At 39.9% G+C, this 20915-nt stretch overlaps 1 protein-coding gene across 4 annotated transcripts in view; it reads left to right on the plus strand.

Annotated features, from left to right (window-relative positions):
• cnih3 (cornichon family AMPA receptor auxiliary protein 3) overlaps positions 1 to 20915 on the plus strand; it is a 43306-nt gene continuing 22391 nt past the window's right edge. For all 4 annotated transcript variants that reach the window (XM_058072436.1, XM_058072446.1, XM_058072427.1 and 1 more), the window contains exons 1-3: positions 1 to 561; positions 18187 to 18255; positions 20450 to 20497. In XM_058072436.1, the coding sequence (XP_057928419.1) occupies positions 484 to 561; positions 18187 to 18255; positions 20450 to 20497 (195 nt within the window). In that variant the 5' untranslated portion in view covers positions 1 to 483. The remainder of the gene's footprint in view (positions 562 to 18186; positions 18256 to 20449; positions 20498 to 20915) is intronic.

The following is a 20915-nucleotide window of genomic DNA, read 5'->3' on the forward strand; positions in this document are numbered from 1 at the left end:
GCTCCTATAGATCCACCTGTTCACGCGCGTGCCTTTCATCTTCTCCCTCCCCGAAGCCAGACGAATGGATCCGGCATCGGCGCGCATCCTCTGCATTGTGTTGCGCATCAACTCCTCCATGTTGCGGCTTGTTTCGTTTGTATTTTGCTATTTTTAAAAAAAGGGACATGATCCTGGCGGTGGAGGCAGTCATCACAGCCGCCGAACATCAACCCGGGTTGGGATTCTGACTCACAACACCACCGCTGCTTCACAGACGCAGTGGACGGTTTATTTTTTTTATTATTTTTTTACATTATTTTATTTGTATTATTATCATTGACATAGGAGAAGTCATGGTACCGGTACCGTGTCGTGTTCTTGTGGCAGCGTGACAACTTTATTGTTTAAACCGCAGCCCCCCCATCTTTTTTTGGGGGGGGATATTTTATAAATGGGATCGAGCTTTTTGTGGGAAATTCCCCGCCGTTTTGTGTCCCAATTATGTTCACTTTTGCTGCCTTCTGCTACATGCTGTCTCTGGTTCTCTGCGTGTCACTCATCTTCTTCGCAATATGGCATGTAAGTACTTCTTTTACCTTAATATGCGTTAAATACTACACAATTCTGTCAAGGTCTGTTTGATGTTCAAAGAGGGGGGAGGTGGGCGATACTGGATATTTTGGTATCGATTCGATACCAACACGACCAGATACTGATACCGATACTGTTTTTGGTGTTGGTTAAGATTCTGTGACGTTGCTATTATGATTGTAATATATTAAATATACAATAATATATATAATATATTAAATTGTTTTATTGCACACAATATGTTTTACGTAAAATTAAGTAAAACGTAATTAAGTAGAAAGTAATTAACTAAAAAAAATAGGACTGTCAGCAGGTCTTGCAAGATTCAAACATGAATAAATAATAAATAATTTATTAATAAATAATTCATTAATAAATCATTTATTAATAAATAAATTATTAATAAATAAGTTCATTAAGAAACTAAAAAATATATAGGACTGTCACCAGGTCTTGCAAGATTCAAACATGAATAAATAAAAAGAATGTATTAATAAATAATTCATTAATAAACAATTTATTAATAAATAAATTATTAATAAATAAGTTAATTAAGAAACTAAAAAAATATAGGACTGTCACCAGGTCTTGCAAGATTCAAACATGAATAAATAAAAAATAATAAATAATTTATTAATAAATAATTTATTTAAAAATGATTTATCAATACATATTTTATTAAGAAATAATTTATTAAGAAATGATTTATTAATAAATAACTTATTAATACATTATTTAGTAATAAATGATGATTCAATTAATCATTTATTAATCATTTATTAATAAACAACTTATTATTAAATTATTTATTAATGAATTATTTATTAATGAATTATTTATTAATAAATTATTTATTAATGTAATGTTCATTGAGACACACAAGCACCAGACTGTGTCCTCGACATCATGTCGAGCACCGTACACATTATGTCTACTCCATTGGGTATTATTTTATATCTAGAGGGCTCTAATAACAGGTTTATTCATTCATTCATTTTTTACTGGTTATCCTCACGAGGGTCGCGGGGGGGGGGGGGTGCTGGAGCCTATCCCAGCTGTCTTCAGGCGAGAGGCGGGGTACACCCTGGACTGGTGGCCAGCCAATCACAGGGCACATATAGACAAACAACCATTCACACTCACATTCATACCTATGGACAATTTGGAGTGGCTAATTAACCTAGCATGTTTTTGGAATGTGGGAGGAAACCGGAGTACCCGGAGAAAACCCACGCATGCACGGGGAGAACATGCAAACTCCACACAGAGATGGCCGAGGATGGAATTGAACTCGGGTCTCCTAGCTGTGAGACCCGCACGCTTAAACAGTTTTAACTAAAACCAATTATTTGAGCAAAATCAATGAGCTGTCATTCAAATCCTCTGAAGTCCTCTTGTGTCAAATAAGTTGAAACACTGAAAAAGAACACTTCGGTTGATCTGATACTAAACACGGTATTGATATTGCCCATATTAGCATCCGCCCCCCCCTCACTGCTGAACCCAATGGCGTGCACACCTGTGTCAGATGTCACTACTGCATCTCGCTAATTTGTTTCCTGCTTTTTTTTGCACTGCCGGCTGCCTTCATTCTGCCACGGTGCAGCATCCTAAATCAATTAAGCAGTCATTTTCACACAAGTGATTGGGAATCCAGCAGCTGTTTTTCTTCAGCCATTCACACCTCCATCATCAAAAAAGATCATACAGTATGAATGGATATACAATATATGTATATGCTTGTCATTTATGTACACATATTTTGACCACAATTAACCGCAGCAACAACAGTCTCATACATAACAATTGAGTGCATCCCATCATCAGTTCCCAGTTCCACATGTCCAAAAGGAGTAGGAAGAAGCAAAGCCTACCCCTCCATCTGGTACTTTTACAATCACTAACTGTTACATTTGTTCACTTCCTGCTTTCCTAATATAGTTTAATTTTTTATTTTTTATTATCATTATTATTATTTATTTTTCGTCAGGTATTTTCCAAATATAAATATTATTTTTAAGCAAAAATGCCTAAATCTATTGTATAAACAGATGCGATTATGATATAAAACAATATTATTAAATATCTTAACTACATTAGCTAACCATATAATATCTAATATAATTTATTTTTTTGGGGTTTTCTATTAATTTTTTATTTAATTAATTTTATTATTAGTAGTATTCTTTTTATTTATTATTTTTTATTATTTTTAAACATCCTGAGTACTCAGACTTGCAAGTTGAGATCTACGAAGCGTCGCTGCTGTTTTATAAATAACAAATATCAAAATAAAGCATCCCTTTTAGCAGTTATAGGAATGATATTTGTTTACAGTTGAATGCACTATTCTGACGCCTCAGCAATAATCCACCTTGCGACGGGGGGGGGGGGGGGGGGGGGTGCGCTTGATTGTGTTTTCTGCTTAAGACAGCAGAAAGAGTAGCGATGCCTCGGCGGATTCCCACTCTCACACTGACATGTAGACACGCGGCGTAATAAGCTCATTCACGTCTTTGTGTTTTTTGTTCCGAGTCGTTGAAATTAGACCATTCAATAACCTACAGGCGTGTTTTCTGTGCGTCGACTTACTGGGAAATTGCATCGAACTAGGGTAAAAAAAACAAAACTATAAATAATAGCAAACTTGTGTAAATGAACATAAATAGAAAAAGAGGGCAGAGATGAAAAGACATTGCAAGTGAAATGAGTCATGAACTTGTGCAACACTGAAAACAAGACGAGTCCGCCATGACTCTTATTTTTCACACACACACAAGATGGACCCATTAGCATAATTTATGTCATACGAGAGCCTGCGCATGGACCAGCTATTACAGCTATTATAGAGAAGAAAATCAACCTCATTGATCAATCATAAAGGCTTCTGTGATGCCATACGGGGGAGACATGGACAAATTATTAACAAATAAACACAGTAGGAAGACAGAAGGGAGGAGTTAAGGACAAGTGTGCTCGGGAATTAAATCATAAAACATTGAAAAAAAAATAATAAATACAATTAAAAAATTAAAGCCTATTTACTCATATTTGTTGAGTATTAAATATAATTAAATATAGTTATTTTCCCCCCAAAATAATTGATTGAGTAACAGAATTCTCACAATGAGGAACCACAACTCTTGTGGACTAGCTGTTTAGCTTCCTGTGCAGTAAAGTAGGCGTGTCACGAGACGCTCAGATACACGAGATTGGGTGTACAAGAACGAGATGACACAGGATTTAAACATTACATTTAAGAAAAGTGCATTAAAATTAATTATTTATTAATTAATAATAATACATTAATTACACAATTAAAAAATTCTAGCCTAATAACTCAGATTTGTTGTGTATTAAATATAATTAAATATAGTTATTTTCCCCCCAAAATAATTGATTAACAGAATTCTCACAATGAGGAACCACAACTCTTGTAGACTAGCTGTTTAGCTTCCTGTGCAGTAAGTAGGCGTGTCACGAGACACTCAGATACACGAGATTGGGTGTACAAGAACAGGATGAGACAGGATTTAAACACTACATTTAAGAAAAGTGCATTAAAATTGATTAATTATTAATTAATAATTAATAATAAATTAATTATTAAAAAAATAGTAGGATGTCACCATGCGATTTTAAGAATGGGGACCGACTGCTGATGTGCAGAATTTAGAAAATCGGATGAAATCTGCCCCGGGGGCTTTTCCCGGCTAGTCATGCCTGGAACACCTCACCAGGGAGGCGTCCGGGTCCATGTCCCAAGAACCAGATTTGGCCGCCGAAGACCAGGTCGCCCAGGCACCCGCCCTTGACCGCCACCCAACACACAATGCACCGGACCCTTATGTTCACCCCCGTAGGTGGTGGGTCTACGAGGGGGAGATCCCGTGTGGCTTCTTTGGGCTGGGTGAAGGCCCGACCACCAGGCGCTCGCCTGCGAGCCCCACTCCCGGGCTTGTCTCCAGGGTGAGGCCCCGGTATCCCACATCCGGGCGAGGTGTGGTTCCTTGGGAGACCCTACCAGGGGGCATATAGCCCCAGACAACATACCTCCTTAGATCACTCCTGCACTCAAACCCCTTAAGGTGGTGATTCACGGAGGACATTTTCGAGTAGTGACTAAGGAACTAATGAAGGACCACAGAGGAACCCAGGGTGCGAGTGTCAACAGGAAAGGTGCTGCAATCAACCATGAACTCTTCAGCATAAAACCAAAGATGTCATGTCATGTTAGCGGTGAACATCCAAGAAAATGCATTCATTGGGAGAACCTGTCGGTTCCTTGCACAGGGAACAAGACCACATCTCCCAGAAGCCATTATGAAGTCATTGTAATTAACATACAAGGTGAACTGCAACCTCCCTTGAGCTGCAACGCTGTAATTCTCTTCCCATGTAACAGGAGTCTCTAATGTCCTCCATGTGTCATTAAAGCTGGAAGCGTGCCAAATGCCTACGAGAGATGGGGAAGTCTTCTGGTGCAGACATGATGGAGAGACCGTCTAGCCAAGTGGTGCACAGGGCGCAGTGGGAGAACCACATCATTTACTCTCAATTACTGGAGGTTTCCTCCATATATTTCGTATTTTCTCGACAGGCGGAAGAGTCAACTGGGTAAAGTAGGCCCAAGAACATTTGGACCCCACACCTGATAACTGGTTGAGCCAACCTTAGCAGCAACACTCTTCTAGAACAGTCGCGATCCGTAAGGTACTGGAATTCATGTTAGGGCATGCCCGACATTCTCCTCCCATTCCATGTGGAAGTGGTACATGGGGAAGGTACACAAGTACCTTCAGTAAAGGCCCATTCTGATGACTTTAGAGTAAAAGAAAAATATTTTAATCTGTCAACAGAATTTCACACTGGAATAAGTGCGGATTCTGGAAGATCTAGAAAGCTTTCTGTGCTGGTTATTGTGCGTAGCTGCACTCTTCTAGAACAGTCGTGATCCGTAATGTACTGGAATTCGTGTTAGGGCATGCCCGACATTCTCCTCCCATTCCATGTGGAAGTGGTACATGTGGAAGGTACATGTGTACCTTCAGTAAAGGCCCATTCTCATGACTTTAGAGTACTTACTGAGGAACTAATGACAAAGGTATAAAAGTACCTCAACAGGGAACTAATATGTTTTTTCCACATTACCGATAAATGTAGTTAGAATGTTGTATTCTCGTGTTAAACGATGCCAAAGTTTCAGATAATGAGTTTTCCACATTTGGAAGTGAGCCATGAAATAATTTGGGATGGCTCAAAATGCTCGGTTTCAGAGGGCGGTGTAAAACTGGACTTGTGTGATGTCACACATGGACGGGCTTCCTTATATGGGCATGCGCTGTAAGCCAGATATGCCTAATGGCTTGTAGAAAGTGTTTTTCTGGGTCTAAAGGAAAATTATATTTGGAGTTTCTGATTCCCTACCAGCAAAATAAAAAGATTTTTTGTCAATGGCATTTCACACTGGAATAAGTGCAGATTCTGGAAGATCTAGAAAGCTTTCTGTGCTGGTTATTGTGCGTGGCTGCTCTTTAGGAGTCTCAAGAACATTTGGACCCCACACCTGATAACTGGTTGAGCCAACCTTAGCAGCAACACTCTTCTAGAACAGTCGCGATCCGTAAGGTACTGGAATTCATATTATGGCATTCCCGACATTCTCTTCCCATTCCATGTGGAAGTGGTACGTACATGTGGAAGGTACATGGGTACCTTCAGTAAAGGCCCATTCTCATGACTTTAGAGTACTTTAGAGTAAAAGAAAAATATTTTAATCTGTCAACAGCATTTCACACTGGAATAAGTGCAGATTCTGGAAGCTCTAGAAAGCTTTTTGTGCTGGTTATTGTGCGTAGCTGCTCTTTAGGAGTCTTAAGAACATTTGGAACCCCCCCCCCCCCAACTGATAACTGGTTGAGCCAACCTTAGCAGCAACACTCTTCTAGAACAGTCGCGATCTGTAAGGTTCTGGAATTCATGTTAGGGCATGCCCGACATTCTCCTCCCATTCCATGTGGAAGTGGTACATGTGAAAGGTACCTTCAGGAGTACCCTCAGTAAAGGCCCATTCTGATGACTTTAGAGTACTTTAGAGTAAAAGAAAAATATTTTAATCTGTCAACGGCATTTCACACTGGAATAAGTGCAGATTCTGGAAGATCTAGAAAGCTTTCTGTGCTGGTTATTGTGCGTAGCTGCTCTTTAGGAGTCCACAACTCAATACAAAGGGCCCCAAAATTAGCGTAATGGGTCCCTTTTAAGTAAAGGCCAATTCTGATTCAGATAAATTTCGAGTAGTGACTGAGGAACTAATGAGGAACCACCGAGGAACATTTGGAACTCTCCCTACACTTCATGTAGGTTGTCTATGCATCTCATTGCACAAAATCAGAGTGTCACAGGGCTCGATACTGAAGAAGATGACCTACTGTGACTGATGTGATTTAGTGTTGCAGACATATTTCCTATTTCCGACTTTGATGATAAAACTATGTCCGTTTTTTACTAACCGTTTGCTTCCGCTTGCATCTCCGAGTTTTGCGCAATGACGAATTGGCACACAGGATTGGAGGGAAGCGGCTCATCTAACAATATGCAGATGGGGTCGAGTTGCATGTCGAAGATGACTTTTTAAACACCCGGAGAGTTTGACAAGTACAGGGCATTTGTCAGTTTAACGGCGTGAATAATCGTTCGCACTTAACAAGCATAACACTCTCTCAGCTGTTACCGTGTTTGTGGCGTTCCGATGACGATGCAAAAATGTGTTTATCTGTCAACCAAGCACAGCCTTGCTAAAAGTCATCGCCGAGTGTATTTTCAGAGGCTTGAGCAAAGAGTGCTCACCTTGCATAAAATGTGGAGGAAAAGCTTTTATTACGCTTAGGCCTGTCACGATAACACATTTTCCTGGACGATAATTGTCCTATAAATTGTCCGACATAAGAAGTAACCAATGCAATTCCAATTGTTCATTCATTCATTCATTTTGTATCGCTTATCCTCGCAGAGCCTATCCCAGCTGTCTTCGGACGAGACACCCTGGACTGGTTGCTAGCCAATCACAGGGCACATATAGACAAACAACCATTCACACTCACATTCATACCTATGGATTAACCTAGCATGTTTTTGGAATGTGGGAAGAAACCGGAGTACCCGGAGAAAACCCACGCATACACGGAGAGAACATGCAAACTCCACACAGAAATGGCTGAGGGTGGAATCGAACACAAGTCTCCTAGCTGTGTGGAGCCCGCGCTAACCACTAGGCCGTGCAGCCCTCAAAAGTAGTGTATTCATCAGTTTTTATCTGAAAAGTAATCTATTTAATCTCGATTAATCAAGTGGTTTTGAGGATTTATTGCAAATGTTGATATGAAATTGTAGAAGAACGTCAACGTCAAGCTAGCAGGAGGGTTAAAAAAATAGGCATTTTTATGGGCATATCCTAACTCACAGTGCATCTTCAACATAAAATGAATATGACGTTCCCTTAAAATCAAATGCAAATGAGCAAATGACTCAAGGCAAGCACATAAAACGAGAACAAGGATGGGCCAATGACAGAACCCAGAGGGACTTGGCTCGAGTTGGGCATTAATGAGAACACGTAATAAGACACAGAGGAAATTAACGGTACGATCTATTAGTTCTGTGTGAGTGGAACTTGTTGAAGGTTAAAAAACGGTAATTAAGGTGGTTGTCACTTTTATGGGGTGTTTGGAATGTTTGGAAAATCACGGATACCATTGAAACAGATCGACTCAAATGTTGGCGATAGCCCAGGCAATGATGACTGAGGCAGAATTTTATGTGATACAATGTCAACAGGAGGGAGGCGCAATTTGCTGTGGCCCCTAGTGTCGCCAATAAAGTGCCTAGTGGCGTGCAGTGGCTCAAACTGCCTCCTAACTGGCTCACGGTGGCCCATAATGGCGGCAAAAATTTAGTTTGGTGGCAAAAAAAATTCTAAATATTTCAAATCTTCGTCGCGCCGATTGCTTCATGGAAGTGTCCACCAAGTGGAACCAAATGTCGCAAACAATCCGTCTATTGGAATACACTGGAATGTAATGGTGCGAGCCAAGTTGCGCCAATGATGCTAGGAGCCCACTGTGCCGGCGCCAGTTGGTGCCAGTTCGCGCCAATGCAATTTGCTGTGGGCCCTAGTGTCACCAATAAAGTGCCTAGTGGCGTGCAGTGGCTCAAACTGCCTCCCAACTGGCTCATGGTGGCCTGTAATGGCGGCAAAAATTTAAGTGTCCACCAAGTGGAAACAAATGTCGCAAACAAACCGTCTATTGGAATACACTGGAATGTAATGGCGCGAGCCAAGTTGCGCCAATGATGCTAGGAGTCCACTGTAGCCGGCGCCAGTTGGTGCCAGTTCACGGCAATGCAATTTGCTTTGGCCCCTAGTGTCGCCAATAAAGTGCCTAGTGGCGTGCAGTGGCTCAAACTGGCTCATGGTGGCCCGTAATGGCGGCAAAAATTTAGTTTAGTGGCCAAAAAATTTCAAAATGTTTCAAATCTTCGTCACGTCGATTGCTTGATGGAAGTGTCCACCAAGTGGAACCAAATGTCGCAAACAATCACGTCTATTGGAATACACTGGAATGTAATGGCACGAGCCAAGTTGCGCCAATGATGCTAGGAGCCCACTGTGCCGGCGCCAGTTGGTGCCAGTTCGCGCCAAAGATTATTTGATTGGCACGTAGTGGCTAGCTGTGGCGCCGAAAAACGGCAACATGGCAACATGCCAAACAAACATTAATTCGGCGCCACACTGAGCCAAAGATTATGTGTTTGGCGTCAACTGGCACCAACTGGCGCCGGCCCAGTGGACTCCTAGCATAAGAGGCCTCGAGAACAGTCATTGTGTTTTAGGATCTGCTAGGTCTCTGTCTTTGCGTTTTCAAACTCTCATTAAGATTATAGCGGCAATTGTTTTCATGAATAACTTGCATATGAATAATCATTTACTGACCAGTGTGTTATGAAAAAAAGCCACCATAAATATCATAAAACCCAGCTTGTGTTCACTGAATGGAAAGGTCAAAGACTTTGTGCGACTTTAGAGGCATATTTTCCCACAGATGTTGGTTGAATACCAAATTTTATAGCCTCCAATTACATTTTAATGCAAGGGCAAAGTTGTCTTTTATCCAGGGAAAAACCCCGAATGGGGAAATAGTGCGAACCCATAAAAGATGAATGGAGACCATAATAATTAAGTGACCAGAACAACGAAGGAGTTCAGCGCCAGAAAACTCAGCTGTGAGTTGCGGCGAGTCTGCACTCAGTCTGCACTGCCTTCATCTGGATTATTCATGACTTAATAACATTAATGAAATAAAGATGAAGTACAATCTGCTTTCCTCATAATGTCCCAGTTACATCTGTTTCTGGAGGTGTCAAAAATAATTACCACATCCAGTAGGAATCACTATGCAGGGACCAGGATGGAAAAAGGCCAGATAGTGTGAACCCTGGACTGGATACTACATGAATCAGAATCAGAATCAGAATCAGAATGTATATGGTCATATCACCTCGTACTTCGGTACGGGACAAAAATAAAATAAAAAAAAAAAACGAAAAAATAAAAATAAAAAAACTTAAAGGGGACCTGTTATGCTCATTTTCAGGCCCTTTGTATTGAGTTGTGGACTCTTATAGAGCAGCCACACACAATAACCTGCACAGAAAGCTTTCTAGATCTTCCAGAATCTGGAATTCCAGCTGTATTTCCTTGTATTTCCAAAATGGTCTGTTTTTATTTATTATCCTCCATGCACGCCCACTCCACTTTGATAAAATAAAATAAAATAAAATATTTTTTAATTTTTTTCATCCATTGATTCATTCATTTTCTACCGCTTTTTCCTCACGAGGGTCACGAAGGGTGCTGGAGCCTATCCCAGCTGTCTTTGGGCGAGAGGCGTGGTACACCCTGGACTGGTGGCCAGCCAATCACAGGGCACATATAGACAAACAACCATTCACACTCACTTTCATACCTATGGACATTTTTTCAAATTTACATTTTTTTTTAATTTAATTTAATTTAATCATTTTCTACCGCTTTTTATTCACAAGGGTCACGGGGGTGCTGGAGCCTATCCCAGCTGTCTTTGGGCGAGAGGTGTGGTACACCCTGGACTGGTGGCCAGCCAATCACAGGGCACATATAGACAAACAACCATTCACACTCACTTTCATACCTATGGACATTTTTTCAAATTTACATTTTTTTTTAATTTAATTTAATTTAATCATTTTCTACCGCTTTTTATTCACAAGGGTCACGGGGGTGCTGGAGCCTATCCCAGCTGTCTTTGGGCGAGAGGTGTGGTACACCCTGGACTGGTGGCCAGCCAATCACAGGGCACATATAGACAAACAACCATTCACACTCACATTCATACCTATGGACAATTTTTAAATTTTTAAATTTTTTTAAATTTATTAATTCATTAATTCATTCATTTTCTACCGCTTTTTCCTCACGAGGGTCGCGGGGGTGCTGGAGCCTATCCCAGCTGTCTTTGGGCGAGAGGTGTGGTACACCCTGGACTGGTGGCCAGCCAATCACAGGGCACATGTAGACAAACAACCATTCACACTCACATTCATACCTATGGACAATTTTTTAATTTTTACAATTTTTTTAATTTAATTTAATTTAAAACTATATTAGGAAAGCAGGAAGTGAACAAATGTACCAGTTACTGATTGTAAAAGTACCAGATGTTGGAATTGGTAAGAATTGCCAGATTGTTGCCAATACACGCCCCTAGAAACAAACAGTCAACAGGGTTTCTGGCACCAGGCAATGGAGGTTAATGGAGGTGGCGTTCAGAGCGTAACTGGCTTGGCTCAGCATTGATCCACGTGTTCATTAACCCCCGCTGGCTCCTCATCCATCATCCTGACTCCGCCGTTTCCATTGTTTCATTGCACAATGCACACACGGAGGGATTATATGGATGATCCCCATCCTTACGCCTCCTCTCACTTCTATTTTTTTCATCTTTTTGAACTGACTGACACTCCTGGTGTTTACTTTTGAATATTCAAAGGATAGATGCTCATTTCACCAAGAGGAATATATCTTAATTCAGCTACTATGAACCGATGCTGAACCAGGTTTGGTTTGGTTAAAAAAAAAAAAAAAAAGCAATTTCTATGATAATTTCTCTCTGGAGTTCCATGCCTATCAGATAATAGCGAAAATCGATGAGTAATTAATGCAGCCTTACTAACTTCTTGCTAGCTTGACATTGATGTACTTCTTGATTTCAGCTCAGCATTTACAATAACCCTCCCCTTTCTGTTTTCAGTATGTCTCAGACACATAATTTAATTAATTTTTTTACGTCTAAAAATTAAATAATTAATTTAATTTCATTTTTTTACGTCTCACAACAACTATGGTGAGTTAAAGGACCACCGAAAAAGTGCGGAATCTCAACACTTGATAAAAAAAAAATAATTAGCAGTGAAGCACAAAAACATTAATTCATTCATTCATTCATTTTTCATTTTCTACCGCTTATCCTCACGGGGGGGCTGGAGCCTATCCCAGCTGTCTTTGGTTGAGAGGCGGGGTAAACCCTGGACTGGTGGCCAGCCAATCACAGGGCACATATAGACAAACAACCATTCACACTCACATTCATACCTATGGACAATTTGGAGTGGCTAATTAACCTAGCATGTTTTTGGAATGTGGGAGGAAACCGGAGTACCCGGAGAAAACCCACGCATGCACGGGGAGAACATGCAAACTCCACACAGAGATGGCCGAGGGTGGAATCGAACCCGGATCTGCTAGCTGTGAGCTCTGCGTGCTAATCACTCGTCCGCCATTCAGCATAAAAACATCTTATTGTCTCTTATTGTATCAACTATATTGGGTAATATGACTATAAAGTTCACTATAGGAGTGTTACTTCATGTCTAGAGGGCTCTAAAATTAATTAATTAATTCATTCATTCATTTTCGTTCATTCATTGCTTATCCTCACAAGGGTTGCAGGGGTGCTGGAGCCTATCCCAGCTGTCTTCATGCAAAAGGCGGGCTAAATCCTAGACTGGTGGCCAGCCAATCACAGGGCACATATAGACAAACAACCATTCACACTCACATTCATACCTATGGACAATTTGGAGTGGCTAATTAACCTAGCATGTTTTTGGAATGTGGGAGGAAACCGGAGTACCCGGAGAAAACCCACGCATGCACGGGGAGAACATGCAAACTCCACACAGAGATAGCCGAGGGTGTAATCGAACCCTGGTCTCCTCACCAGATTATTATTTAAAATTAATTAGAAAGTCTGTTTCTTGCTTCAGTTGTGTTTGACGCATACACGCACGTGTAAAAGCGTACGTAGTATTGATATTCCGTCTGATAAATGCTTCCCAGTTTTCCCTTTGGCCTCATAGAAAGACTCTGACTCAGACTCATAGGATAAATCTGCAAGGAACAGATTTGTTTCCTTTGATTTCCTCTGAGTGAAGTAAAGGGTTAACGGTGCCAACACTATTTATCAACATCAGGGAAACTGGCTTCTCCAGCTGTCTGCCTCTGCCAAGGTGTTCTGCACAGATACAGGCCCTGAAGGGAGCGTGTGAGCAATTAAAACAGAAGCCAAACTCCCAGCTCATGGGCGGCCGTTGACCTCTGGGAAAGTCTGCGGCACAGATTTGGATGTTCCTTCCTAAATCCTCGTAAGGATTAGGGAAGTGCTATAAAACGAAGTAAAAAAAAAAAAGCTCTGTTAGTTAATTTGTTTAGTTTTCCGTGCTTTTTAAGCCAATTTGAAGCCAGTGATGACTTCCCGAGCAAGACTCTCTGAGCAATTAATTCAAATGGAGTTAAACACGAACAAACTTTTGGTGTACAGTCAGTCATTTTTACAGTGGAATTCGTTAAGTCGACATCTGTCCGATTGGCTGGCTAACATCGACATAAAAAACGCATTTATTAAAAACAGAAAAATATACAAACTTTTTCAGTGCTTTGGTTCCGATTTTCTACAATAAAAGCTTTTTAATTTTTATTTTTCTGCACAAAATAAGATGAAAAATAAATAAACAAATCAAGAATAAAGAAAATCAATCAATCAGTAATAAATAAATATAATAATAATAATAATAAAACGGCAAATAATAAAAACTTAAGAAACCACATATAGTTGGTGGGTAGACAAATTATTTTTTTCGGATTAAAATGAACAAAGCATTATTAGAGCCCTGTAGACATGACAAAACACGACTATAGTCACATTTATACTCTTTTTATTTACAACATATTGCGCAACTGCAGGGTCTTGAGACACATGCTAACTCGCAAACTAGAGAGCTAGCGACCTAAACGGTAGCCTTCAAGTTATTTCCTTTAAACTTAAATAGCCAAAAACTTACCACTTCCACACGGATAGGGAGGATAACTATTAACAGTTATTTAACCTTTAACATGAACATTAATCAAATGTAATAATTTTTTCTGGGTACATGATACCATACAGCAACCATATCAAACTTGCGCGGGGCCGCACTAACATTAAACTTTCATATCAAGGCGGGGGCCTCAAACTAGTGTCCTGCGGGCCACATTTGGCCCGCGGACCGCATGTTTGAAACCCCTGCTGTAGAGGTTACTGTGATTGCTGTTCATTTGAAAGAAAATCCGTTATTTCCATATGAATGCGTGTATTTACCAGTGTTTGACGGATCCTTGTTTCAACCCACTAAAAGTAAAAGGAACCCCCCCCCACCCCCCTCCGCAAATTTGCATCCACACATTAAAGCACAACGCATTCGACCACAACCGTCTCATTCCATCTCCATGTTGAAGCATACTGTTTGTGCACATTTTGATGTGCCAAAAGAAGAGGAGGCGCCAGCCAAGTTAGTTTGGGCTGCCAGCCAACCATGACTTCAAAGTCTTATAATAAAACAACATTCACAGCAAAAAAATGAAAAAAAATAAATAAAACCCTGCTTATAGAAATTCAGTGGCGTTGACAGCAGTCCTTCTGCATAAATCACCCACTGAGCTCAGTTGGTTCTGGTCAAATTTTGCCCGTCACTCACTTAGTCCGTGGGGGTGCTGGAGCCTATCCCAGCTGTCTTCGGACCAGAGGCGGCGTACACCCTGGACTGGTGGCCAGCCAATCACAGGGCACATATAGACAAACAACCATTCACACTCACATTCATACCTATGGACAATTTGGAGTCTCTAATTAACCTAGCATGTTTTTGGAATGTGGGAGGAAACCGGAGTACCCGGAGAAAATCCACGCATGCACGGCGGGGAGAACATGCAAACTCCACACAGAGATGCCCGAGGGTGGAATCGAACTCGGGTCTCCTAGCTGTGAGGCCCTCAGCTAATCACTTGTCTGCCATGCAGCGTAAAAACATCTTATTTTCTCTTATTATGTCTACTATATTGGGTAATATGAGTATAAAGTTCACTATAGGGGTGTTACTTCATGTCTAGAGGGCTCTAAAATTCATTAATTTATTCATTCATTTTCTACCGTTTAGCTTCACAAGTGGGGTGCTGGAGCCTATCCCAGCTGTCTTCAGGGCGAGAGGCGGGGTACACCCTGGACTGGTGGCCAGCCAATCACAGGGCACATATAGACAAACAACCATTCACACTCACATTCATACCTATGGACAATTTGGAGTGGCTAATTAACCTAGCATGTTTTTGGAATGTGGGAGGAAGCCGGTGTACCCGTGCATGCATGCGTTTTCTCCGGGTACTCTGGGTACTAAGATTGAAATATGAGCTAACATACATTAAAAAAAAAAAATCGATGTATCTCCCAATACGCGTAGCTTTAAAGCAGTCATGATAACGCTTCGTATGTAATCTCATCAGCCACGAAGACAGCCTGGGGGGAATCTAACACTGTAACAGACAGAAGCAATGGCCCAGGATCACAGTTTGGATCCAATGGGAAATAACATGTAAAGAGCTGCCTGTCAGGTGTGGAGCCAAGGGAAATAACCCGGATTGGAGTGAAGCTCTGCTGTGTCTATGAAGATAACATATTAGTCACGTCCAAAGTAAAACACATTTTGTGCATTATATCGATTTTATGTTTACACACAAACACAAAGCAACGGATACCGATGTACATCTTACAGATGCACACAACTCATGGATTGACAACCGTTGTTGATAAAAAGTCAGTCCTGTATGATTTATATATGTTTATGCTACTCGGCTAACCCATGTTTTTTATTGCGACTGCACGATTCTGGGATTCTTTTAGGCTTGGAAATGAGATTGGAATTTTTCCCAGAGACTATGACTACTTCCTCGAAGAAATAAAGATAGCAGCGTGGATCGTTGATTGAAATAGTTTTGCTTGTGATGCAGTTCATTTGGTAAAATCGGAAAAATCCAAACAAATTTTTGTCTGCAGCCTGAGTATGAAGGGTTGTTTATCTGTACACAGTATTTCGTGTACTTACTATGTACAGCGTCAGGCAAAATGATCTGACACATTTGGAGATAAAAGGCAAATAAAGTAAAAGTAAAGCATTTTCAAAAAGTACATTTAATGCCATTCTGTTTCATTATGTTTTAAAAATTTAATTCAGTTCAGGTCGGCTGCTTGATTTTGGTTTCGATGCAGATCCAGTAGCTTTGAAGTTGGAAACCCATAACAAGATGGTGTTTGGATCTGGTACGGGATCATGTCCATCAAGATTGAAGTGCAAACGGGACGCTGGTTGTGTTGCAGTTACACATTCCTTTGTTTTGATAAACGTTTAAAAACTTTAAAATAAAAACTGTATGATCTGAAACTATGACTTCCTCGAAGAAATAAAGACAGAAAGAAAGCAGCGTGGATCGTTGATTGAAATAGTTTTCCTTGTGATGCAGTTCATTTGGTAAAATCGGAAAAATCCAAACAAATTTTTGTCTGCAGCCTGAGTATGAAGGGTTGTTTATCTGTACACAGTATTTGCCTCGTAATACCGTGGTATACTTTGGAGTCGTATAGAAGTACTGTATGATCTATATATGTTTATGCTACTCGGCTAACCCACACTGAATTGAAGTTCCTGTTTGAGGTTTTTTTCCTTCGAGGGAGATTTTCATTGCGACTGCACGATTCTGGGATTCTTTTAGGCTTGGAAATGAGATTGGAATTTCCGGCCCTTTGTATTGAGTTGTGGACTCTTATAGAGCAGCTACACACAATAACCTGCACAGAAACCTATTATTCTAAAATAAAATAAAATAAAATAAAATAAAATAAAATAAAATAAAATAAAATAAAATAAAATAAAATAAAATAAAATAAAATAAAATAAAATAAAATAAAATAAAATAAAATAAAATAAAATAAAATAAAATAAAATAAAATAAAATAAAATAAAATAAAATAAAATAAAATAAAATAAAATAAAATAAAATAAAATAAAATAGTGGTTAGCGCGCAGATCTCACAGCTAGGAGACCAGGGTTCAATTCCACCCTTGGCCATCTCTGTGTGGAGTTTGTATGTTCTCCCCGTGCATGCGTGGGTTTTCTCCGGGTATTCCGGTTTCCTCCCACATTCCAAAAACATGCTAGGCTAATTGGCGACTCCAAATTGTCCATAGGTATGAATGTGAGTGTGAATGGTTGTTTGTCTATATGTGCCCTGTGATTGGCTGGCCACCAGTCCAGGGTGTACCCAGCCTCTTGTCGGAAGACAGCTGGGATAGGCTCCAGCACCCCCTGCGACCCTCGTGAGGAAAAAGGGGTAGAAAATGAATGAATGAAAATAAAATAAAAAAAATTTTTTTTGCATTTTCCTCTTACAGAGGGAGAGACTGCGAAACATCGCAGAGACTATGACTTCCTCGAAGAAATAAAGATAGAAAGAAAGCAGCGTGGATCGTTGATTGAAATAGTTTGGCTTGTGATGCAGTTCATTTAGTAAAATCGGAATCTGTACACAGTATTTGCCTCGTAATACCGTGGTATACTTTGGAGTCGTACATATAAGTATAGATTTGCTGCCCACTGAAAATAAGTCAACAGTAACTCACCCTGGCTGGGGTTTTCGTTTTATGTGTACTTATTATATACAGGGTCAGGCAAAATCATCTGATACATTTGGAGGTTAAATAAAAGGCAAATAAAGTAAAAGTAAAGTATGTTCATTATGTTTTAAAAATTTAAATCAGTTTTGGCGATGCGAGGTCGGCCGCTTGATTTTGGTTTCGATGCAGATCCAGTAGCTCCGAAGTTGGTAACCCATAACAAGATGGTGTTTGGATCTGGTACGGGATCATGTCTACCAAGATGGAAGTGCAAGTGCAAGTGATCATTGACACAATTTGGTTGCAAACTTCGAATGAATCTCTCCCAAGCTCAATGACTGACAAGGGATCACATTCAAGGGTCTAACCCTAGCTAAGCTGGGATATACTCTGTCTTCCCAGTGATCCTGAACAGTCCAAACAATGTAAATCTGATAAATTGAGTTTTATTTTTAATTGGGGTTAACTCATCCCTCCAACTCTCTTCAATCATCCAGTGATTACACGGTGATGAATGTTTGTTTTTCCACTTCTCAGATAACAGCGTTTGATGAGCTCCAGGCTGACTTCAAGGTGCCAATCGATCAAGGCAATCCACTTCATGCGGTAGGTTTGCTTTTGCATATTTTTTTTATACAGAAGTCGCATTTTTTGCTGCACCAAACATGATCTGTTCTACTCTTTTTACCTCATGCAAATAAAAAATGCGACTTTGGGATTTGGCGTTCAGGCGAAAAAAATGTATAAATTTGTGTTTGGTAGCTAATGAGTTACCGTATTTTCTGGACTATAAGTCGCTCCGGATTATAAGTCGCACAAGGCCAAAAATGCATCATTAGGTAGAAAAAAAACATACATAAGTCGCACTGGAGTATAAGTCGCATACCAAACATGATCTCTTCTATTGTGCAGTTGCATCATCAACTATTTTTGCCTCATGCAAAAAAAAAAAAAACGTACATATAAATGCGACTTTGGGATTGGGCGTTCGGGCGAAAAAAAACTTATAAATATGTCTTTGGTAGCTAATGAGTTACCGTATTTTCTGGACTATAAGTCGCTCCGGATTATAAGTCGCACAAGGACAAACATGCATCATTAGGTAGAAAAAAAACATACATAAGTCGCACTGGAGTATAAGTTACATAAGTATTATGTATAGTATAAGTATTATGAGTATAAGTTTTTTTTAATAATGTACCTCATACCGAAGTATGAGGTGATATGAGCATCATATCTTGTAGAGAAGTATTGGATGACATTTTTAGCTAATTGCTTATTTTTAGCCTGCATTATTTTAGCTGTTTGAAGATGAACTATATCAGCAAGTTGAAGTATTTGTGATTTTAGAAATAAGGAGTTAGTATGTTCTCTGTAGACGGCATTATGAATTATCCTTACTGGCCTTTTTTGCAGTACATTTAGCAAGTGAAGATTGCTTTTTATAGTTATTAGCCCATATTTTCCACACAATCTACGTGCTTTATTGTTGTAGTTTAGAGCTCTGAAACTGAACTGATGTCTCTAGTTCTAGACCAGTTCTTTATCTCCAGTGAAAGCCCCTAGCTAATAATGAGTTGCGGAGATAAAGTCATCAGATCCTCACAAGAACAACTTGGACACAAACAGAAATATTCAGCTCTCAAGAAGCCAAAGTTGTACACCCTCATTCTTTCTAACACTGGCGGAAAAAAACTCAGAATGTGACGCTCTGGGAATTTGTTGAATTTTTGATGAGGACTTTAAAAGCTTAAGCGCAATCGTGGCTGCTCGAGTCAGCAGTTTGGCGAGCGCCAATTTGTGCTGCTGAAGCTTTTTACGCGCTATTATACAAGCGGAGAAGCCAACACATTATTAATACGGAGGTGCTGTGTTTTTCCTCAAGTCTCCGTCAGTGGCTTCCTGTGGCGCCTCGCGACGACTTAAACTGGTGCGGCGACGTTCTTGATGTGGAGTGATGAGGTTTTCACTCTGTTGTATTCGAATTCTATCTCGCTCCAACTTGGTATTGAATGATATTTCATAACACATAACACACATTGACCGTTACTATGGTAACCATTATGTCATTGGATGCTCATATCACCTCCTACTTCGGTAAGGGACAAAAATAAAATAAAATAAAACTAAAAAACGAAAAAATAAAAATAAAAAAACTTAAAGGGGACCTGTTATGCTCATTTTCCGGCCCTTTGTATTGAGTTGTGGACTTTTATAGAGCAGCTACACACAATAACCTGCACAGAAACCTATTATTATTATAAAATAAAATAAAATGTGCGTGCGTGGGTTTTCTCCGGGTATTCCGGTTTCCTCCCACATTCCAAAAACATGCTAGGCTAATTGGCGACTCCAAATTGTCCATAGGTATGAATGTGAGTGTGAATGGTTGTTTGTCTATATGTGCCCTGTGATTGGCTGGCCACCAGTCCAGGGTGTACCCCGCCTCTCGTCCGAAGACAGCTGGGATAGGCTCCAGCACCCCCTGCGACCCTCGTGAGGAAAAAGGGGTAGAAAATGAATGAATGAAAATAAAATAAAATAAAATAAAATAAAATAAAATAAAATAAAATAAAATAAAATAAAATAAAATAAAATAAAATAAAATAAAATAAAATAAAATAAAATAAAATAAAATAAAATAAAATAAAATAAAACTATATTATCGAAAGCAGGAAGTGAACAAATTAACAGTTACTGATTGTAAAAGCACCAGATAGAGGGGTAGGATTTAATAAGCTTTGTTTACATGATTTCTGTGATTGTTGCTCATTTTTTTTTTTGCATTTTCCTCTTACAGAGGGAGAGACTGCGAAACATCGAGAGAATTTGTAACCTGCTGAGAAAGGTGAGCAGCTTCCAGGCCGTTTTCCAAATAATATATTTGCTTGATTTTTACGGAAACTTTTTTTTGCGTTATTATTTCTTATGGCTCTAATGTTGAAGTTCTTGGAATGCATATTAATAGTTAACAGGTGTGGTTTGGGATGTTTTATTTACGCGTTGCTGCTTCCTTTGTCTCCTTTCGTCATATTGGACTGACATGAAGGGCGTGAGATTGAGAGCTGATGTGTGTGTGTGTGTGTGTGCTGACAGTTTGCCTTGAGGATGCAGTGCGAGAATGAAATGAGGCCCCCCTCCAAGCTTCAATGTGACATTTCTCTCTCTCTCTCTCTCTCTCTCTCCCGCTCTGAAACTCACACTTTGGTGCATGCCGCGTGCTCGTGCGCCGACTCGTGCGCGCGTGTGCTTGTTTACGCGTCAGT

This window comes from Doryrhamphus excisus, chromosome 1, assembly GCF_030265055.1.
Source record: "Doryrhamphus excisus isolate RoL2022-K1 chromosome 1, RoL_Dexc_1.0, whole genome shotgun sequence".
Lineage (NCBI taxonomy): Eukaryota > Metazoa > Chordata > Actinopteri > Syngnathiformes > Syngnathidae > Doryrhamphus > Doryrhamphus excisus.